Source organism: Tenrec ecaudatus, chromosome 2 (assembly GCF_050624435.1).
Source record: "Tenrec ecaudatus isolate mTenEca1 chromosome 2, mTenEca1.hap1, whole genome shotgun sequence".
Taxonomy (NCBI): Eukaryota; Metazoa; Chordata; class Mammalia; order Afrosoricida; family Tenrecidae; genus Tenrec; species Tenrec ecaudatus.
This window is the reverse complement of record NC_134531.1, coordinates 66816433-66840206: the sequence shown is the minus strand read 5'-3', so window position 1 is coordinate 66840206 and position 23774 is coordinate 66816433. Positions and strand designations below refer to the sequence as shown.

The window sequence follows — 23774 nt, the reverse complement described above, 5'->3', positions numbered from 1 at the left end:
GGTCTACACATTTCTGAAGGCTGTTTCCATCTCACTAACCTCCCCCAAACAAGGCTGCACTCTTCAATTTACACCAGGCCAGAAGGGCAGTTCTGACATCCTCAAGGACTCACATCATACTCCTTTTCAATGTTAAGTTCTGGGTACAAATAAAGAGTCTGAAGGGACAAGGGCAGGACTGGAGGATGGATGGGTATATTTCCCCAACAAAATTCTCAGAGGACAGCCATTGTGGCTCTCGAATTATGAAGAGGTGCATTGTTTTAATGGGGGGGGGGGGGAAGAGTTCCTCAGTTCTCCTTTCCTGCCCTTTATCTCACCAGTTTTCAGTTTTCTTAAAATTTCTTCATAGAACACTCATGCTCATCCTGTGTCCTCTGAGTAAGTACCAAGATTACCCCTTTGAGTCCCCCAAAGCTATCATAATCCTCCGAAGCTAACCTCTGTCCCGAGTCGTACTGACGCAGCACACCTCAAGGAACCTCGTTTCAATTGGACATTTAATTTAAGGTATCCTAATGAGACCATGACACATATATTACTGAGATCATCTGTCCACACTCACCCACTGACTGCTCACACGTTTAAACACATTTTGTTGTAAGCTCAAGTGTGTGTGACCTGGAACCCAACAGCAAAGCTTTCTGACCCACCTTCTTCTCCTATGAGAGGGCTTCAATAAGCTCATGGGAATATGGAATAGAAAGATAATGGAGTTCTGTGGACTATCTGAAACCTCTTTGTATTATATCTATGATCCAATCAACTCAACCACAATAGGTTTGCTTTTGGAGTAACCAATGGTTACATAAAAAGCAAAAAGATAGTTTGAAGAATTGCAGAATAGCAAAATGATGTGATTTTAAGAGAATGGCCAGTTAAATTTTATCATATTCTAAAATACATACACATACATCATTTTTAAGGTGCTCTGGTGGCATTGTTAAAGTTAAGCTATACTGCTGTCTGCAATGTCAGAGGCTCGAACCTACCAGCCAACCCAAGAGAGAAAGATGAGTCTGTGTGTTCCCATAGATTTTTAGCCTCAGAAACCCTAAGACAGGGTCGCTATGAGTCTTCCACTTGATGGCAGAGAGTTTGGGGGTTTACGCTATTTCTTTTCCCCTTAGGATGTCATTTGAGTTCAAGCCACGGAGGCGGAGTGCAAGGCTTTGGGATGACTCCATTTTGGGATACCTATCTTAGAAACTCATAGAGGGGGCAGGGGAATTGCTGTCCCCCTCCCCGCAAGCACAGCATCACATGCATCTTCCCTCATCACCGTCAACAGAATCGCTGCTTGACCCTGTAAAGTTTTGCCGAGAACGAGTCAAGGAGATTTTACACACTAACGGGCTTCCTGGAGACCGGGAAAGTCACTGTGATTTTCAACGTAAAGCAGCAACGACCACGGGGACACAGCATCTTTGCCCAGGTTTCTGCAGACTCGGCCCCTGGGCGTCCACTCCCAATAATCTTACCACACTGTGCTCCGTCTGTCTTCGCGTTTCTCGCAGACAATCCGCGTAGTCTTTCGAGAATCAACCCCAAAGCAGCGGGAAGTAAGCGGGGCCCGGGCTCCGGAGAACGAGGGACCCGCCCGGCCCGACCGAACGTAAGGGCGGCGGCGACGGCCCGGCCGCCGCGCCGCGCGCACCTGTGGCGGCGGAGGGAAGCCGCGCCGCGCGCACCTGTGGCGGCGGAAGGGAGCCGCGCGCACCTGTGGCGGCGGGGAAAGCCCGCCGCGCGCGGGCCCCGCTGGCCTCCTTTCCCCGGCTCTCCTGGCCGCGTCGGGGGCGCCGGCCGCCCTGCCGCCGGCAATGGAGAGGTGGCGGGCGGCAGGGGTCGGCCCGGGAGCTCCGAGGGGGCCGCGACCCGGCCCCAGGGCCCCTCCCGCCCCCGCGCCGCGGTCACGTGCGCCCCTCTCACCTGCGCGGCCGCCGGAAGCGCGCGCTGCCGCCCGGGGCACTGAAACCCGGCCGCACTCCCGGGGCGGGGCCGGCGGGCCAAGCCCAGGTCCGCCCCGCCCCGCCTTGTCCGGCCCGGGCCGAGCACAGGGCCCACCTGCGCCTCTCCCGGCGGCGTCCCCGCGCAGCAAAGTTGGAAGCTGGAGGGCGGGGACGCTCGCCTCACTGGAGCGGAGAGAAAACCCACTGCGTGGAGTCCGTTACCATTCCGAGCGACCCCCAGCGGCACGGTGCTTAAAGCACTGGGCGGCCCACCTAACGAATGGCGAAAGCAGGGGCCATGCTTCTGGAAAGATCTAAGGGCCTTGGAAACCCTGGCACAGTGGGAACTCTCAGCAGTGAGTTTGGGTTTGAAAGTGGTTTGTTGTTTTTATAGAGGTCAGTTGCCACGGCTTCCTCCGGCAGTTGGAACCTCGGACCTTTGGGTGAGGTGCTGAGCCACCCAGGTTTCCTTTACTGTATGTTAAGAAATGTTAAAGATAGGAGAAACGAACTGAAGTTCAACATTTTAATTTTTATATAAATTATGTAAATATTTTAGAAAGTTTCTGAAATATCCCCGTGCAATATACAAAGCAGTATCGCAGAAGCTGGACACCATAGAGTAGCTGTAAATAAGGCACGACGTTTATTTACACTCATAAATGCAACCTCAGCTTTTTAATTCCTATTTACAACTTCCTGTTCTGAATCATTCCTTCACATTTTCTGATTACTTGGCTTAATGCTCAAACACATTTCACACACATTGATCTCTCTACACCACTCTCAGGACTAAATAAATACTAGAAAATTGAAGTTACTTGAAGGCTTGACCTTTTTATGTCAGGATGACAGAGTCAGTTTTGTGCTGAAGTTCTGCACAGAGTGAAAAATGAATGGTATAATTCACCTGAAATGTGTATTAACTTTGTTCACAGTACACTGAATGAAACTAAACCAATTTTCAAGTAGCAATCTGACTGCAGCTTGGTCCTATGTCTCATCACTTTCATAGTCTTCTATGATCATTTCAGCATCAGCACCGTCTTCCACATCTCCCTGGGCTGAAAATGCCTGAGGCTGGCTGGCAGGAAGTCCACTCCCACTGTTCTGACTCAAAGGAAGAGACCATGCTGAGGCTTCTGAGGGCTGAAGAGGTTCACCCAGAGTTTCTGCTGTAGGCTGCCCTCCGGTCAGCTGGCCTTCATCTCCACTGTCAGGGTCTATCATTCCATGCTCTCTGTCGGTCAAGGCTTCCATTTTCAATCTGTCAGATGCATAACGTAAGCATTAATGACAACAACCAAAGGGGGATTCTATTAAGTAAATTGCAAGTGTGATGACTTGGAATTCATTTCCTCTGGTTTTTAATTTACCTTTATTGTGTCCACTACTGTCTAGCCAGGCTCTTTAGTTTAACAACTTGCAAAAGAAATACACAATGTGGGTGAACAAGTAAATGTGGTGAAGAAAACTGATGGTGCCCGGCTATCAAAAGAGATAGTGACTGGGGTCTTAAAGGCTTGAAGATAAACAAGCGGCCATCTAGCTCAGAAGCAACAAAGTCCACATGGAAGAACACACCAGCCTGAGTGAGCGAGTGGGCCCTAAGGGATCAGTTATCAGGCATCAAAGAAGAAAAAATCATATCATTGGCTGCACACCTCCATGATAGGATTGCTGAAGACAAGTGGGTGCATAAGCAAATGTGGTGAAGAAAGCTGATGGTGCCCGGCTAACGAGAGATAGTGTCTGGGGTCGTAAAGGCTTGAAGGTGAACAAGCGGCCATGTAGCTCAGAAGCAACAAAGCCCACATGGAAGAAGCACACCAGCCAGTGTGATCACGAGGTGCCAAAGGGACCAGGTATAAGGCATCATGCAAAAAATATATATATATGTGTGTATGCATATGTGTGTATGCATGTATATATATACATATATACATACCATATTGAATGAAGGGGGAAGTGCAGTGTGGAGACCCGAGGCCCAAATATCGATCACTGGAGATCCCCTCACAGAGGGGTATAGGAGAGGAGATGGGTCAGTCAGGGTGTGATGTAGTACCGAAGAACACAGCTTTCCCCCAGATCCTGGATGCTTCCTCCCCCCAACTACCATGATCCGAATTCTACCTTGCAGGACTGGATAGGGCAGAGGTTGTACACGGGTGCATATGAGGGCTGGAGGCACAGGGAACCCAGGGTGGATGATACCTTCAGGACCAAGGGTGTGAGGGACGATGCTGCGAGAGTGGAGGGTGAGTGGGTTGGAAAGGGGGAACTGATTACAAGGATCTACATGTGGCCTCCTCCCAGGGAGATGGACGGCAGAGAAGGGGGGAAAGGGAGACTCCGGATAGGGCAAGATATGACAAAATAACAATCTGGATTATCAAGGGCTCATGAGGGAGGGGGAAGCGGGGAGGGAGGGGAAAAATAAAAAGAGGACCTGATGCTGAGGGGTTAAGTAGAGAGCAAATGCTTTCAGAGTGATTAGGGCAAAGAATGTATGGATGTGCTTTACACAATTGATGCATGTATATGTGTGGATTGTGATAAGAGTTGTATAAGCCCCTAATAAAATGTAAAAAAAGAAAAGAGGAGGAAAAAAAAAAAGAAAATGATTAGGGCAAAGAATGTACAGATGTGCTTTATACAATTGATGTATATATGTATGGATTGTGGTAAGAATTGTATGAGCCCCTAATAAAATGTTTTTTAAAAAAAGAAAGAAATACACAATGTTTGCTGTATAAATTGTTCAACAGCATTTGTCATTTAAAAATGCAAATTAAAATACTGAATTACATTTTTCATCTTCTAAACTGGCAAGGGTACTTGTATGAGGAACAAAGAATAAATGCACTTTAAGCAAGCATAAAATTTGTAAAATGTTTTTTGAACCTATTTAACAATACAGGAAAAAAGGCCTCAAAAGTGTGTAAACCCACTGACCCAACAACTTAGTTTCTAGGAATTCATCTTATTTAAATACTATTAGTCATATTTGATAATATAATAACTTACCTACTATGCTGTGGTAAGAGTTAGACAATTTGAAAAAAAGTGTAAGCTAGAAAAAAGAAAACTATGCAGCTATGAAATATCTATATATTAAAGACAACGTGAAACATGATCGGCAAAAATGAAAAATAGCAATATAGGAGGGGAAAAATGAGCTGATACCAAGGGCTCAAATAGAATATGTTTTGGAAATGATGATAGCAACATATGTACAAATGTGCATGACACAATGGATGTATGTATGGATTGTGATAAGAGCTATAAGAGCCCCCAATAAAATGATTTAATTAAGAAAAGAAAAGAAATTTGGCCGTGGGTAAATTCAATGACTGATCTGAAAAACGTCCTTGACTTTGAGGTCATAATATAGAGGGGTGGGAGAAGGAGCCGCTCAGGAAAACGGCTTCTGCTTTGATGACCAGGCTGGGAGGCTAAAGCAAAGCTTATAAAAGCTCTGAGCACTGACCACAGTCTGTGGGATGATGTTTTAAGATCCATTCAACTTTCTGAAACAGGAAAAACGGGCTCTATATAGAAAAGTCATAATGCAGGAAGACCCTTGAACAATACAATAATGTCTCACACTGTACCTGTGGGCCTAAGAGAAAGAAAGAGGAGGAGGAAAACGTCTTAGAAACAAACAGTTTGCCACTTGAGGCCAGGAACAGATGAGGAAGGAAGGTTAAATGATGCTACTTCTTTGTGTTTGCTTTTGGTCCTTTTAAATGTGCAGCCAAGCAAGCCCCCCCGCCCTTTTTAATGTTTTATTAGGGACTTATACAACTCTTATCACAATCCATACATAAATCAATTGTGTAAAGCACATCTGTACATTCTTTGCCCTAATCATTTTCAAAGCATTTGCTCTCCACTTAAGCCCTTTGCATCAAGTCCTCTTTTTTCCCCCTCCCTCCCCCTCTCCCTCCCTCATGAGCCCTTGATAATTTATAAATTATTATTTTGTCATATCTTGCCCTGTCTGATGTTTCCCTTCACCTACTATTTTGTTGTCCGTCCCCCAGGGAGGAGGTCACATGTAAATCCTTGTAATCGGGTTCCTCTTTCCAACCCACTCTCCCTCTACCCTCCCAGTATCGCCACTCACACCCCTAGTCCTGAAGGAATCATCCACCCTGGATTCCCTGTGTCTCCACCTCCTATCTGCACCAGTGTACATCCTCTGCTCTATCCAGACTTGCAAGGTAGAATTGGGATCATGATAGTGTGGGGAGGGTGGTGGTGGAGGAAGCATTTATGAACTAGAGAAAAGCTGTATTCTTCATTGGTGCTACGTCACACCCTGACTGACTCATCTCCTCCCCTAGAGCCCTCTGTGAGGGGATCTCCAGTGGCTGACAAATGGGCTTTGGGTCTCCACTCTGCACTTCCCCCTTCATTCACTATGGTAAGATTTTGTTCTGATGATACCTTATACCTGATCCCTTTGACACCTCGTGATCGCACAGGCTGGTGTGCTTCTTCTATGTGGGCTTTGTTGCTTCTGAGCTAGATGGCCGCATGTTTACCTTCAAGCCTTTAAGACCCCAGACGCTATATCTTTTGATAGCTGGGCACCATCAGCTTTCTTCACCACATTTGTTTATGCACCCATTTGTCCTTAGCGATTGTATCATGGAGGTGTGCACCCAATGATATGATTTTTTGTTCTTTGATGCCTGATCCCTTCGGAACCACGTGATCACACAGGCTGGTGTGTTCTTCCATGTGGGCTTTGTTGTTTCTGAGTTAGATGGGCACTTATTTACCTTCAAGCCTTTAAGACCCCAGATGCTATCTCTTTTGATAGCCAGGCACCATCAGCAAGCAAGTCCTTTAAAAAACCTTTTTAGAAATGCCTCGTTGCTTAATTCCCCCTTAAAAAATGAGTTCATTAGAAATGAAATATAGGTTTTGTTAATCAATGACATTAGCCCAGTCGCCATGCTATAACAAAATAGACTATTAGTGCAACACACACGTGTGTGTATGTATGTACTTCCCATGAACCCAACCTGAAAATTCTAAATAAAAAGAGCAGCGCTAACATCCTCTGTCACTGGAAGTCTCAAGATAGGCTATGAACTATTGGGAGAAAAGCTGAAAAGGAGTTTCTAGATTCACAAAATACCTTGAACCAGAGAATTTTAAAGATTTCATCACACGCCACCCCCCCCCCCCGTCCCGCACACACAAATATACAAATTTCATCACGCTTTTGATTTCATCATTTTGTTTGGTCATATTGCACTGTGAAAGGGTGCAAATATGCTGCTACAGTTAATAATGAGTCTAGACTAAATTACTTTCTTAATGATTCAGTATGTATGCATTTCTTAAATTTTACAGGTAATAGTTATTGATTTACATTGAATAAACAAACATTCCTGGACAGTGCAGTAATAGCTCTTTGGAATTAAAGATAATCAGCTTACCTTCCAAAGTGTCGCTTCAGGGGAAGCCTTCCAATATCTTGGATAAAAGAAATCTGTGCTGAAAACAAAAATAACGCAAGTTTGAAAAATTAGACCAAAATATAGGAGAGGAAGCACTCTTACCTGTATTGCTTGGAAACAACATAGCTTTCTGCATTAGTTCCTTGTGAAGCACACAGAGTGGCAGACTACCTAGTTCTTTAACAAAGCTCTCTCCGTGCAGGTTGTCTGTAAATAATAGGTGAGTACTATGGCAACGCTCACAGAATCAGTCTCTGACTAGTTAATTTATAAATAGCGGAGATTGCTGAAAACAAAAATAATGCAAGTTTGAAAAAATAGAACAAAATATTGCTATTTTTGCATAGTCTTGACAATCTCTTTATATATATTGCTATTAAGAAGACACAGCAAAAGATACAATTCAAGTTTTCACACGGTTGTGAAATTCAGTAGCACTGATTACATTCTTCATGTTGTATCACTATTCTTAACCTCCTTTCCCAAATTCATATGAATTCACTGTCCCCTAAATTTCTTACAAAAACAAGTTGCTCTTTTAAGATTGATCTCATATAGATAGTTCTTAAAAGAACACAATGTTTACAGTAGACATTCTTTTCTTTTTTTAATTAATAAATCTTTTTATTGGGGCTCATACAGCTCTTATCACAATCCGTACATACATCAATTGAGCAAAGCACCCTTATACATTCGTTGCACTCGTCATTCTCAATAATTCACCTTCCACTTGGGTTCCTGGAATCAGCTCGGTTTCCCTTTTTTTCCCCCTCCCCACCCCTCCCCACTCCCCCTTGGTCCCTTGATAGTTTATAAATAATTATTATATCTTATCTTACACTCCCCGGCGTCTCCCCTCACCTACCTCCCCATTGCCCATCTCCCAGAGAGGAGGTTACACATAGATCTCCAAGATCTGTTCTCCCTTTCTATACCCCCTTCCCTCCTGGTGTCGCCACTCCTACCGCGGGTATTGAGGGGTTCATCTATCCTAGATTCCCTATGTTTCCAGATCCCTACTGCACTGCTGTACATCCTCTGGTAAAACCAGGTCCGCAAGGTAGAATTGGGGTCATGATAAATGGGAGGGGACGAAGCGTTCAGGAACTAGAGGAAGGTTTTGAGTTTCATTGTTGCTACACTGAACCCTGAGTGACTTATCTCCTCCCCACTGCCCCTCTGGAAGGGATGTCCAGCTATCTACAGATGGGCATTGGGTCCCCATCACGCACTCCCCCTCATTCACGGTGATGTGATTCTCACCACCACCCCGCCTTTGTTGTTTGAGACCTGGTCTCCTCTGCCCTTCATCATCACCTATGTTGGTGTGCTGCTTCAGTGTGGGCTTTGTTGCTTCTGGGCTAGATGGCCGCTTGTTTGCTTTCAAGCCTTTAAGTCCCCAGATGCTATATCTCTCAGTAGCCGGGCACCATCAGCCTTCTTCACCACACTTGCTTATGCACACTTTCGTCTTCAGCGATTATGTGAGGAAGGTGCTCACACAATGATTGTTTTTGTTCCTTGGTGTCTGCTACATGGTCTAATCAACACCTTGTATTCACTTAGGCCATGTGCTTCTTCTCTGTGGGCTTTGTTGCTTCTGAGCTAGATGGCCACTTCTTTGCCTTCAAGCCTTTAAGGCCCCAGATGCTATATCTTTTTGATAGCCGGGCACCATCAGCTTTCTTCACCATGTTTGCTTACACATACGTCTGTCTTCAGTGATCATGTCGGGAAGGTGGGTATCATGCAATGACTGTTTAGCAGGGCGAGGTGCTATTGCATTGGGGGATTATGCATGAGGAGGCCCAATGTCCATCTGCTACCCTACTACTGAACCTATAGATATATGCATATAAATCTATTGCCCCCATAATCATAAATATATTTACATATGTACATGTCTGTATTTAGGCTTCTCTGTATGCATTTTGCCTCCTCCTCCTTTCCTCTATTTCCTTTCACTTTCCTCCCATCACACTACCATGTTCAGCCTTCATTCTGGTTTCAGTAATGCCTCTGTTACCTTGCTCTTGGTCACTCCCTACCAGTCCTCCCCTCCCCTCCCTCCTCTGGTTTTGAACCACTCGCTGTTCCCTTGTCCCTGTGTTGGGCGACACCTCCTCCCTTCCCCTACCTCCCACGCTCTCATGTCCCTCCAGGACCGTTGGTCCCGTTATTTTCTTCTCTCATTGTTTGTCCAGCCTATCTTGTCTAGGTGGACCTGCTGATAAAGCAATCTGTGCATACAAATGCAGATGACTTTGACAGTGCCTAAGTGGCACATATGAACATGGCATCGATAGCAGCAACACCAACACACTGATAATCAGAAAAGCCACTAACAAAATTTACAAGGTAAAAAAAAGAAAAGGGAAAAAAAAGGCAAAACAAAAAGATAGCGAATACTAAAAGAAAAATTGCTAGTAGTTCAAGGGCAGTTCGTTGGCCTTTAGGAGTGTTTTGTAGATGTAGCTTGTGAGGTGGCACGTCGTGGCCCTAAAGTCCATCCTTTATACCCCCCACGGGATCCTTTTGCTCTGCTTCCTCCGCTCCTCCATTGCACGCCCCCAGTGTTTGCCTCAGTGTGGTGGGGTCAGCTCAGAAAGTAGACATTCTTATAGTTAGATCAAACTTGGTTTTAAATAAAGATTGGGGGGGGCAGGGACCGTGGGGGGCCAATTTCAGTGGCTATTTTTGGTTTAAAGATTTTCTCAGGATAATATTTTCAGGGCTCATCTAGCTTCAATGGCTCCAGAAAATCTGAATTCCCTGAGTTTGAAATTCTGTTCCAGGAACATATTCGTATGTTTTGCAAATACTTGATATCATGTGTCTGCACTATCATAGAGAAGAGTTTCATTGCTCTAAAGATGATGCATAAAGATGAACTAAACTGCATAGTGGTTCGAAACCACCAGCCACCCCTTGAGAGAGAGATGAGGCTTTCTGCTCCCATAAAGAGTTGCAGTCTTGAAGCCCACAGAGGTAGTTCTATAGAGTCGCTATGCGTCAGAATTGACTCAATGACAGGGAGATTCGTTTTTATTGCTTGCCTATCTACTCATTCTTCCTCCTTCCTCTCTTTGATCTGATCTTTTCAGTCTCATTTCCAGGCTCCTTCTACCCCACCCCCACGCCCCATCAAAGAACACATGACATCCAAGAACTGGTGCATTAACATGTAGGTGGGAATCTGAAGTCACTGTTTTCAGAGAACCCAAAAATATCTATAGACTGAAGTTTCAGGATCTTCCCCAAAATGAAATCTATCTGTTGACAAATCTGGTTACTTACAGGTTCCAGTTAACTCTTTAGTGCCTCATTAAAACTATGGATGTAGGTGAAAACTTCAGTAGACAGATCAATAATAGAAAACAATTGACAGGTATCAGACGCCTCTTTGTTTTCACCGACCTCCAACTGCACCAAGCATGTCCTTTCCCAGGGACTGGTGCCTCGTCTGATGACAAGTCTAAAGTACATAAGATGAAGCCTTGCCGTGCTGCTTCTAAGAATCACTCTGGAAAGAGCTATGTCTGCTCTTCTGGCAGGACTTGCAGTATTCTTCGTCAGCCCCACGATTCAATTGTATCATTTGCTTCCAAAAGGAATCACGTGAAAGTATTAAAACTGCTTCCACAAGCATTAATTATGGATTTAAGCAAAATGACATCCTTGACAACATCAATCTTTTCTCCATCTATCATGATGTCCACTGGTCCAGTTGTGAAGACTGATTTCTTTACATTGACTTATAATACACACTGAAGGCTGCACTTTGATCTTCATCAGCAAGTGCTTCCTTCCGTCTTCCTCACATTCAGCAGAGAAGGTTGTCTCATCTGCATTATTGTAGGTGGTTAGTTAGCCTTCCTCCGATCCTAAAGCTGCATTCTTCTCAGACAGCCCGGCCTCTTGGATTCTTTGCTCAACATACAGATGGAGTAAGTATGGTGAACAACTGTGACATACACTTCTCCAGTTTTAAACCTCACAGTAGTCCCTTGTTCATTCTGAATGACTGTCTTTTAGTCCATATACAGGCTCCACGTGAACACAATAAAGTATTTTGGGATTTCCACCCTTTGAAATGTTATCCATAGATTTTATAATCCGAACATATGGAGGGCCAGCCATGGTATGGAACAGCAAATTAAGCTTTTATCCCACTCAACCAAGAAACAGTTTTGATTAGCTACTGAAATACACCTGCCTGGAGCATTATGCACTTTTAAGGTCTATATGGGATGAAAGTCACAATAGTAACTTAAAATATTAGATAGAAACTTGGAAAGAAGTGAGTTTATATTACTGGGAGAAGAATAATTCAGGAAAAAAAGCGTAAGAATAGGTAAGCAACTCAAATAATGTAGTCAATGCCAATGAAAATGTACATATAGAAATGGCTGAATTGGAATGTTTTGCTGTGTACATTCTTAGCAACAACAAAAATAAATTTTAAAAAGGAACAAAAGTAAAGAAAATATCCAAGAATACAAAAGAAAACTAAGTTGGAAAAGCTTATAATTTCCCCTAAACCAATATAATCTTGATCAGAAATACCAACAGAATCTCAACAGATCGTACATTTGACTATCTTCAGAAAAATTATGAAAATGCAAAAACTACTTAATATTTAAAAATTCTAATTTAATTTGAGTCCCTGAGCGGGGTAATTGATTCACACAGTCAGCTATTAACTAACAGGTTGAACAGTTGAGTCCACCCAGTGATGTGACCTACTTCGGAAAACTGAGTTACTGAAAACCCTCTGTAGCAAGCACCATGAATTGCCATGACGTGAAACTATCAATGGCAACTGTTCTTTTGTTTTTTTAGTTTGGTGTTAGTGTACAAAGATTAGTGATAGTAAAGCTCACCGAAACTGTGCATGAGTACAGGAACAAGCCAAATGACTATGGGAATTCTGGTATATGATAAAAACTGTAAATCAGTATGTAAAGGAAGACCCAAGCCACTGCCATCAAGTCCATTCCGATGCACAGCAACCTTGTGAGGCTGAGCACACAATCTACTGACTGGTCCCTTTGGGTTTCTGAGACTGTGAATCTCTACGGGAGCACACAGCTGACTATTTCTCCCATGGAGTGAGTACCTGGTGGGTTTGAACTGCTGACCTTGGCTTATCACCCTATCACACTGTGCTACCACGATTCCTTGGATAAAAGGGTCGATTATTTTTAAATGGCATTGGGAAACCACCGCACAATTTGGAAACTTACTAACAGATCCTTACTTCATTCTGTTTAACTAAAAACCTTCTAGGTGGGTGAAAGATTTAAGCACACATAAAAGCTTACTTAAACTGTCAAAATACTAGAAGAAAACTTAAAGACACTAAAAACAGTTCTCTAGGGAAGGCCTTTCCATAGGAAAGCTAAAAATCTGACTACAAAAAAATTAATGATTTGGGTTAGAAAATATATTGTTTAAAAACTATTGAAAATGATACACCATGGGCTAAGAAAGAGAAGGAATTGCTGCGTAGGGGGGTGTTGGGTCTGTGTCTCGAGGGATGAAAATCTTTTAGAAACTGATAGTGGTTGGTGACGGCTGCGAAACTTGGTGAGTGTAATGAATGCTACTACACTGCAATATCCTTAAAAATAAACATGTTTATCATATATATTTTTTAACTCATTCCACTGGGGGCTCTTATAACTCTTACAACACTCCATACATCAATTGCATCAAGCACACCCATACATTTGTTGCCATCATCATTTCCAAAACACTTTCTACTTGGACGATTGCTATAAGCTCCTCTTTTTTCCCCTCCCCCCCTTATGCATCCTTGATTAATTATATATTTTTATTATCTTTTTTTTATTTTTTAGAAAAATAGAAGCTTAAATCTCATTCTGTTAAAAATATAAATAAGCATCTTTGTATACGCAGAAAAGAAAGTCAGGAAGAATTAACATCAATCTGTTAAAAGCAATTACTTGATTGTAGGTAGGGTACCTTTCAATTTTTACTTAAGAGTACTTGTGTATTATTCTATTCAAAAAACAAACAAACAAGTATTGATTTATGGTAAGAAAACTAAGGGGAAAACGTGATGAGCTGAACTGCAGAAATATGGTGATATAAGAAAGTACTTTCTGGAGTGTAAGATGGAAAGGCCATGCTATTACCTGGATTTCTCATCGGAATAGTCAGCAGAGCAAGGTACGGTAACAGCTGAGTCTGGAGGCAGAAGGCTGGTAAGCAGAAGTCTGAAAAGAGTGCTTTTGCTGCCAGGCAATTGTCTCGGTACTAGATAGGGAGAAAATGTTAAAGTGGGAGCTGAAAGGAGGAGCAAAACTAAAATAGTTATGTTTTCCGAGCCAAAGTTCACTTGCTATGAAGGATGTGGATCTCCCAGATCCTAATTTCTAAATATGATTATCACTAAAAGCAAAGTTATTTTTAAGTACAAATAGATTACAAATATACTTTTAAGAGTTTATCTAGTTAAGGACATGATTCAACTATGGAATGATGTGACATATGTATTAATCCCAATTAATATTTTAAAGGCTTATCTAATTAGACCATTATAATAATTCTAGCATCATCTAATAAAATTTTACCTACATAGCTTTATGTTATTTAACTGTAATTAGATATTTTTAGAAAAGAAACTCAGCATGAGACTAACCAACATAAAAATCAAAAGAAAGCTGTGTATCAGCATAAAGACATCAAAAGGATGTGCTCAATAAAATACCGTGGATACTCATGCATAAGCCCAACTTTTCGGCACATTTTTAATGCAGTTTCTGTGGTAAAATTAGGTGCTTCAGCTGATATTTAGGTCAATTTTTATGTGCGTACATACGGTACATCCTTTTTCACTGAGATATTAACATTCTTTTAAAAAGCCTTTGATGGTATGTAACTTACTAATGAGAGTGACTCATACGGGTTTAACCTTAACACATTTTCCTAAATCCTCTGAAGTATTCAATTTAACCTGTAAGTATTTTCTTCAACCACCACAAAGCAATAGCAGGTTGATGGGATGAGAAGCAAGCTCCAGGTCTGTAGGGAGCTTACATGGAGCACCAAGGAGTCCACCGCCCATATTTCAGAGGGGCAGATGCTACATGCCCCTTGGCCCTGGCTGATAACTGTCATGTAGAAATACATACAGGCTCACTGTGGCCTCTTTCCACCCTACCCCACCGTGGAGATTCCAGAAGTACAATACACTCATATCCTTGTTTTAGTGATTCTACTCATTCTTAAAGATCGGAAATTCTGAAAAAATAAATTGTCTCTTTTGTATTCAACTTGTGGGTCGCCAATGCTTGTCCTTCAAAATAATCGAAACCTCTGTACTTACAGGTGAGAGCCCATTTGGTGAGATAACTTTTCTATATAATTACAGGCAGAGACAATATAAAATTAAAACCAAAAAATCATTTTACCTATATTTTCATTTTACTACACTTGATCTTAGCCAAAAGGCCGAGAAGTGATACCTATATTTTCATTTTAATAAAAGCCAACTCATATGTAAATTTGGGTATATGCTCCAAACTTAAGCATTGGCTTTTTTTTGTTGTTTGCTTTTTTGTTGTTGTTTGCTTTTAATCGTTTTATTGGGGGCTCGTACAACTCTCATCACAATCCATACATACACCCATTGTGTCAAGCACATTTGTACATTTGTTGCCATCATCATTCTCAAAACATTTGCTTTCTACTTGAGCCCTTTTCTTCTTCACTTTGACTGAGATTGTCCTTCTTATATTTTATCAAAATTCTAGACAACTAGGCCTTAGGAACTATTATTTCTAAGGACAAAACATCATTAAAAAAAAAACTTACCTTTTTATTTATTAGAAACCACTGGGGTTTGTGCAAGGGTCGAAAACTTGATCCTCCTGCTTGGCAGTGAGCAAATCCTCGGGCTCTGTTAGAATGCATCACGCCTCGTGTTGCTACCGATGTACTATACTCCCTGAGTAAAGAGCGTGTCTAACAAATGACACAAGGCATAATAATATTATGGGTGCTACTGATAGCAAAAAGATCACCACATATAGCTGCTGCTTATTGTGGTTGCTTGCAATAACGTTTCAATTTTCAGTAAAAGAAAGTGTGAAGACATAAAGAGAAACTAAGTAAATATGACAAAATGAGAGAACCCGGTGAACACAAGTTAAAAGTATACATGTAACAAGTGGAACATTCTTTCAACATTTTTGGAATACGGACAATTTCAAAATAACAAGCAGTATAAAAAAACATAAGCAAAGTCAAATGCTAAATAAACGAAAGTTTAAACAACATACAAAGGATACAAAACATTGTTTTATTATGCCTAAAAATATCAAATGGACTCTTCAATCTTCATTACAAGCACTAAGTTTAATTTTATCACAGTTATTAAGAGTTATGTAAACTACTACCAAATAACTAGTGATCAAAAATAAACTTTCTTTTCTTAAATCTGAGGAAATACAAACAAAAACATTTAAGTGCAATGGTCTTACATTCCAGTTGCCGCTGAGGACGTCTGCCACACTAAGAAAGTCACTGGCTCGCATGAGATCATCTATTTCCACGAAGAAATCTACGTAGTTTTGATGAAGATACAAATTAAAGAACTCTTCCGGCATGTGTGACATTTCCACTACTTCCTACAAAAAGAAGCATATACATGTTTTGCTTTGTATATTCTCAACAACAAAATAAATAAAATTTAGGAGTGGGGTAAGCACAGATAAAGAGGACTTGAAAAACCAGAGAAATTGCACTAACCCGTGAATATGTGGAAGTCCCTTATTCACAGGTAAATGAGGGATGAATGAGGAAGCTTCCAAAAGTATTTATATTTGTGTGTGTATACAACTCTTACATGTAATGGTCAAGTGTGTGTGTGTGTGTGTGTGTGTGTGTGAGGATACCCCCCAAAACGTAATCTCCCCCCAAAGCAATTTATTTAAATTCTTTTACAAAACAACCTTATCACCTTGAAAATACTCTCCATTACACTTAACACATTTGTCAAATCTGATTCCATTTTTGAAAATATTTTTCAAACTCATCTGTTTGGATGGCTGACAGCATCTCCCTTATTTTTTCTTCACCTCTTCTGCATATTCAAATCACTGTCCTTTCATGTCCCTCTTCATTTGTGGAAACAAAAAGCAGTATCACAGAGCGAGGTCAGGTGAGTGGGAGCAAGGGAAGCATGCTGTTATTGCCCAACACTGGCATACTAAGATGGCTGTGCAGGTGCACTGTCGGGATGGTAAAACCAGCCCCCCTTCTGCCACAAGTCAGGCTAGTTTTGTAGCACACTGTTACACAATCTTTTCAGAACCTATAAATAGAAAGCTTGATTAATGGTCTGGCCTGGTGGAACAAACTCCAAATGTACTATACCCCTCTCATTTAAAAAAAAAAAGCGCATTGTCTTGATTTTGTATTTCACATGAGTTTTTGCGGGGCAAGGCGACAATGGTGTTTTCCACTGGCTTGATTGATATTTGCTTTCGGGGGAATAGCACCATGTCTCCTACCAGTAATGACCTTGGAAAAAAACATCTGGGTCGCATCAGAGCTGTTCTTTCGTAGCAGGGCATATTTCCACTTTAAACTGTTTTCCTGGTCAGCTGGAAACCAAGGCACAAATTTCGCAGTGACCCTTCTCATTTCCAAATCTTCTGTGAAAACTTACTGAACCGAACTCCACAAAAATCCAGATAACTTTCCCATCTCTTCAATGGTCTCTTATGGGTCTTTGAGCACAAGAGCACAAATTTTGTCCATATTTTCATCTATTCAGGAAGTTGAAGGATGTCCAGAACAAGGTTTGTCATTAATCGACATTTCACCTTTTCTGAAATGAAAAAACCACTTGTACACTTGAGTTTTTTCCATAGCGTTGTCCTTGTAAGCTGTGTTCACCATCACAACAGTTTCTGTGGCATTTTTCCTGAGCAGGAAACAAAATTTCACAGCTGTACGCTGTTCTCTTAAATCAGCCATCACAAAAAACAAGGTTTGAGCAAAACTGCTTTTATGAAATAATTCACTGTGACCAGAGAGAACCATCTTCCAAGTGACACCCCACTGATTCTCTAACTCAGAGCGAGTTGCTCAATGCTAGCTTAGCAGGAAAATGTATACTACGAAAGCTCTGCCCAGTGCAGTCTCCTGGGATTTTTTTTTTGGGGGGGGGGGTTTCCCCTCTCATATATAAATTACACATTGAATAAAAAGCTGCCAAGTGTCATTGAAAGATCTTACCTCAGGTTGAATAACTAATGTGTCCCGGTCATACTCTGACAAATGAGAAGGCAACCGAGGTGAGTCCACTTCTGTTAAAGGGGCTCCTATAAAAAAAATTTTTTTAGTTGTCAAAAACCATCTTTACAACTACCTAATACCTCTCAATTGAAGATTTTCACACTTAAGGGTACATAATGCCAAAAGTAGTAAGCTAGTTTTAAAAATAAACATAACTAGCAACTTTTTTTAATTGACTTTCTATCAAAATGAGCAAGACCTAAATTTGGAGTTCTGATGCCTTAATTATGGCTTCTATAAGGCTTCAAAATACTCCTTTTCAAACACTCCCCATTTTACTTTTCAGTTCCAACCTACTTTCTTCTCTTAAGTATCATCTCAGTGTATCCATTTTATTTACTGAGTAGAAAGATGCTGTTCTGGGGCGGTGTGATGGACTGTGTGTTAGTCTGCTAACCAAAAGGTTAACAGTTCAAATCCACTAATGTCTCTGTGGGAGAAAGATGAGACAGTTGGCTCCTGTAAAGACTTACAGCCTTGAAAACCTTTGGGAACAGTTCTGTTCTGTTATACAAGTTGGAATGAACTGGACAACAGTGGGTTTGGTTAATTGTGTAAAATTAAAAACTGAAAACTGGTGTCTGCTACATAGAGAAACTGCAACTATCTTCAAAGGAGGAGCAATGAGAAACCTTAGAAAGGGGCAGTGGTAGAAAATACAGAGAAAGAAATGGGCCGTAATGAGGGAATTGGGACCAACTTGAGAACTTTGGCGCAGGGAATACACAGGCTATCAGAAATAGGGAAGGACACAAACACAGAGGAGGCACAAATCGACAAATGGGATATACTGAAGATAAAACACATGTGTACATCTAAAGAATTCACCAAGAGAGTAATAAGAGATTCCACAGACTGGGAAACCATCTTTAGCAATGACACATCAGACAAAGGTCTTATTACTAAAATCTACAATACTCTGATAGCTTCCAAAAAGAAAAAAACCAATAGCCCACTTGAAAGGTGGGCAAAGGACTTGAACAGAAATTTTACAGGGACAGAAATCCGAATGGCCAACAAACATATGAGAAAATGTTCCCGATCTTTAGCCATAAGAGAAATGCAAATTAACCAACAATGAGGTACCACCTGACACCCTCAAAGATAGCCCAATTCAAAAAAATCAGAAAGCAACAAGTGTTGGAGGGGTTGTGGGGAGACAGGAACTCTCATCCACTGCTGGTGGGCCTATAAGTATGTACAGCCACTATGGAAATCAATCTGGCGATACCTAAAACAGATGGAAATAGAGTTACCATATGACCCAGCAATCCCCCGCCTGGGCATATACCCAGAAGAGGCAAGGAACAAACCAAGACCAGACATCTGTGCTCCAATGTTCATTGCGGCACAGTTCACAATTTCAAGGAGTTGGAAGCAACCCAAATTTCCATCAACTGACGATTGGATTAAAAACTTGTGGTACATACATACAATGGAGTACTACGCATCACTAAAAAGCAGTGATGAACGTATGAGGCACATAGCGGCATGGGAAGAACTGGAGGAAATCATGCTAAGCGAAGTAAGTCAGGCACAAAAGGACAAATACAACATGAGCCCGCTGAGGCAAGTATTAAAAAAATTTTTTTTTAATTAAAAAAAAATTTTTTTTAATGCAAAAGTGGCATAGGGGCAAAAGCTACTGTATACAAACATTTCTGGGGTGAAGACTGTGTAGTATGGCAGAGACCAGATCAAAACCAGGGATGCACATGGTAGACAATGGTGGAGGAGGTGGGGAAAGGAAAATAAAAGGATGAATATAAGGAAGAAAAGGGGAGTGGGGGCATGGGGCACTAACCCACCCAAGGGGAGGGTATTGTTTATATCTCCCCAGGGAAAGTGGGACCAGACTTCAACCCAGTGCCGCAAGGTGTGAATGCAATATCCCGGCGTGGAGTAGGGCCCAACACCAAAAATTAAGTGGATTCCTGCCCCTCCCCCGAAAAGAATTTGTTTCAAAGGATGACATTGATTCTGCAGCTCCGGGAGATGGACATATCTGATCAGAGCACACGGGAGCAGATGAAGGGGCAGGAGGAGACAGTGGAACACAGCCTGGCCCACGAGGCCGTGAGGATGATGTTCCTGAGTAGAGCAGCCAGTCCACAGAGAGAACAACATGGCTGGCCCTACTATGAGACATGATGCCCCTCAGTGACTAAGGGCGATACAGGGGACAGCACCGGAGACACAGTGTGGGAATTGCACCTGACCTGATCCCACCACACCGAGGCAAATCACTGGGGGAGTGCAGTGGAACAGCAAGGGAATGGAGTGGCAAGGTCCCCAGGGAATGCTGAAAGTGGACTTTGGGGCCAGGGCGTGGTGCCCCAACAGACTGGACTGGAAAACGCTCCTAAGGGCCAGCAAACGATCCTTGAACGAACTACAAGCCTTTCTTTTGTGAAGTGTTTTGTTTCGTTCTTTGTCAGTGGTTTGTTTTTGTTGTTTTATTGTCTGGTTGTATACTGTTGCTTTGTTTTCCTCGGTCTTGTTTTCGTGCATGTTAGTATCTCCACAGGTCTGTCTGAATAGGACAGGCTGGATGAACTATCTGGAGGAAAAACAATAGGACAGACAGTTCTGGGGGGACAGACAGATCCGGGTGGGGGAGGGGGAGGAGGGTAAGGAAGTGGTGTTAATAAACACAGGGACAAGGGCACAACATGGGACCCAAAATGGTAGTGAGGGGGGAGTGACAGGCCTGATGGGGAACGATCAAAGGTAAGGTTGCGTAGAGAAGAGGTATAGCTGTAGCCCAGGTGGGGACGGAGCATGGTGGTGGGGCAGGAGGAAAGTCAAGGGAGAGGGAGGAAGGAGCTGGGAGTCAAGGGGCATTTATGGAGGTCTAGACAAAGACGTGTACATGCCAACATATATATAAGGATGGGGAAATAGATCTAATTGTCTACATTTATAGGTTTAATACTAAGGTGGCGGAAGGACCTTGGGCCTCTACTCAAGCACTCCCTCAATGCATGAATACTTTCGTTTATTAAATTGGTACTCTATGATGCTCACTCTCCCGACACAACTGCTGAAGCCAAAGTGGGTGAACAAGTAAACGTGGTGAAGAAAGCTGATGGTGCCCGGCTATCAAAAGAGATAGTGACTGGGGTCTTAAAGGCTTGAAGATAAACAAGCGGCCATCTAGCTCAGAAGCAACAAAGCCCACATGGAAGAACACACCAGCCTGAGTGAGCGAGTGATCCCAAAGGGATCAGTTATCAGGCATCAAAGAACAAAAAATCATCATATCATTGTCTGCACACCTCCATGATAGGATCGCTGAAGACAAATGGGTGCATAAGCAAATGTAGCGAAGAAAGCTGATGGTGCCCGGCTATCAAAAGAGATAGTGTCTGGGGTCTTAAAGGCTTGAAGGTGAACAAGCGGCCATCTAGCTCAGAAGCAAAAAAGCCCACATGGAAGAAGCACACCAGCCAGTGCGATCATGAGGTGCCAAAGGGACCAGGTATAAGGCATCATGCAAAAAAAAAAAAAAAAAAAGAATGTGTGTGTGTGTGTGTGTGTGTATATATATATATATATATATATATATATATATATATATATATATATATATATATATACCACATTGAATGAAGGGGGAAGTGCAGAGTGGAGACCTAAGGCCCAAGTGTCGGCCACTGGAGATCCCCTCATAGAGGGGTTTAGGAGAGGAGATGGGTCATTCAGGGTGCAAGGTAGTACCGACGAAGAGCACAGCTTTCCCCCAGATCCTGGATGCTTCCTCCCCCCAACTACCATGATCCAAATTCTACCTTGCAGGGCTGGATAGGGCAGAGGCTGTACACTGGTACATATGAGGGCTGGAGGCACAGGGAATCCAGGGTGGATGATACCTTCAGGACCAAGGGTGTGAGGGGCGATGCTGGGAGAGTGGAGGGTGAGTGGGTTGGAAAGGGGGAACTGATTACAAGGATCCACATGTGACCTCTTCCCTGGGAGAGGGACAACAGAGAAGGGGGAGAAGGGAGACTCCGGATAGGGCAAGATATGACAAAATAACGATGTAAAAATTACCAAGGGCACATGAGGGAGGGGGGATAGGGGAGGGAGGGGAAAAAAAAAAGAGGACCTGATGCAAAGGGCTTAAGTGGAGAGCAAATGCTTTGAGAATGATTGGGGCGGGGAATCTATGGATTGTGATAAGAGTTGTATGAGTCCCTAATAAAATGTAAAAAAAGAAAAGGGAAAAAAAAAGAAAGAAAGAAAATAAAATGATTAGGGCAAAGAATGTACATATGTGCTTTATATAATTGATGTATGTATATGTATGGACTGTGATAAGAGTTGTATGAGCCCCTAATAAAACGTTTAAAAAAAAAAAAAGAAAAAGAAATGGGCAGTGTGGAAGGAAGGTCAAAGAGGGAAATGAACACCCCAACTGGAAAGGGAAGAATGAAGAGGATTCAAGAAACCATGAACTATTCGTTGATCTAGAATGGAGTCAGGAGGGCTTTGGGCTAACCACTTGCTGCTAAAATCTAGCTGGAGTGGTGTCTTATCTATTAAAAAATTTTAAAACCACTGCTAACACACTGATTCTGATTCAGTGACCCTATTGCAAACTATAATATTAAATAAAAGATTTACGGGCACGGATACAGCCTCCAGTGGTTTCTTTTTACACTTATTCCCACTCATCCTCAGAAAAAGACTATATCTAAATGCATTTCCTTGTCAGGCTTTAGTATTTGGCATTAGCTTATCTTAAATGTCCTGTAATAGAAATACATGCCACTCCAAGAAATGCGATAAAGTATTTCAATAAAAGATTAACAGACTTTAAAAAATGTATAAAGTTTTCTTACTTTTACAGTACAGTATTTTTCCCAAAGCTCTGAAGAGAAAGAGAGAAACATCTTTGCCGCCAATAGCTTGGACGTCTTGATTTTCCACTGCTTGGTCAGGTTTTTTCTTTTGTTTAGATTTGGATGGTGCAGGATCTGATTTTAATGAAGACAGTCCTTTTTTCCTTAGCCATAGATTGTTCTCTCCTAAACAATATACACCCATGAATATTAAAACTAAGAACGTTTCCAATACTGCTACACTCCATATTCTAGTAAAAACATATTCTCCAAATATAATGATGAAACCATATGAGCTGGTAAGTGTGGGGGTCCCTAGGGCATAACATCATCCACAATACAAGGCTCTACACCCTGTTTTGATGCATAGTGCCTGGGGTCTTCAAACTTCGTAAGTGGCCATCTAAGGCAACGACTAGTCCACTCAGCAAAGCAAAAATGAGGGAAGAAAGTAAGACCCATGCAATAATTAATCCAGAGGACTAATGGATCAGCTTCCAAGACCCTGGGACTAGACGAACTAGATAATATCCACTCTCTAATATAGTCTATCACCTTGATTCCTTAGTGCTATTTGCAAAGCATTGCTTTGGGCGTTATGCAAGCTTAATCCTCACAAGAACTCTATGAAGGAGGAGTATTATATACATGAAAGACATTAGATAAAAAGAGATTAAGTAACTGGCTCAAGGTCATCAGCTAAGAAGTGATCGGCATCCATATTACTCCTCTTTTGATTTTAGAAGTGTCTACTTTACGAATATACCCGTGTTCAACGTTCAATTATATGGCTACTGTATAAAACATAAAATGTATTCCAAGAGGAAGCAGCCTAGTGTATCTGGAAGGATACAAGATCTGGATTTGAATCCAAGTATAATCTCATTAGGCTGGTCAGAGAATTAAATTAAAACCTATATAACTGTAAATATAACTTCTGTGCTCACTCAAGAATGATCACTTTCTTCCCTTTAAGATCCTTGCCCCCAGAGAAATTATGTAATAAGTATTAGTTAGAATCCCAACACAGTCCACTTCAGCATTCCTAACCCGTAATTCCAAGGACTGAGCCTATGTTCTTCTTACATTACTTTTCACAGGAATAAGCAGAATTCTGAATTCAGCTGTTAGTCTGGCTAATCTTCTACAGTTATGTTGAAAAACCAGGA

The 23774-nt window shown here is 42.0% G+C and overlaps 1 protein-coding gene and 1 pseudogene across 5 annotated transcripts in view; both read right to left on the bottom strand.

The window, feature by feature from the left end:
- Positions 1-2487: 2487 nt before the first annotated feature.
- The window catches only part of RAD17 (RAD17 checkpoint clamp loader component), a 42503-nt gene continuing 21216 nt past the window's right edge, over positions 2488-23774 (bottom strand). For 3 of the 5 annotated variants that reach the window (XM_075541135.1, XM_075541134.1, XM_075541136.1), the window contains exons 11-17: positions 22606-22791; positions 17702-17787; positions 15940-16086; positions 15272-15421; positions 13591-13711; positions 7409-7466; positions 2489-3216 (exon numbers count right to left, since the gene is read on the bottom strand). In XM_075541135.1, coding sequence (XP_075397250.1) covers positions 2943-3216; positions 7409-7466; positions 13591-13711; positions 15272-15421; positions 15940-16086; positions 17702-17787; positions 22606-22791 — 1022 coding nt within the window. In that variant the 3' untranslated portion in view covers positions 2489-2942. Of the gene's footprint in view, positions 3217-7408; positions 7467-13590; positions 13712-15271; positions 15422-15939; positions 16087-17701; positions 17788-22605; positions 22792-23774 lie in introns of all 5 variants that reach the window. The other 2 variants (XM_075541137.1, XM_075541133.1) reach the window with 2 other exon arrangements.
- LOC142441860 (U2 spliceosomal RNA) lies at positions 14781-14920 on the bottom strand (annotated as a pseudogene).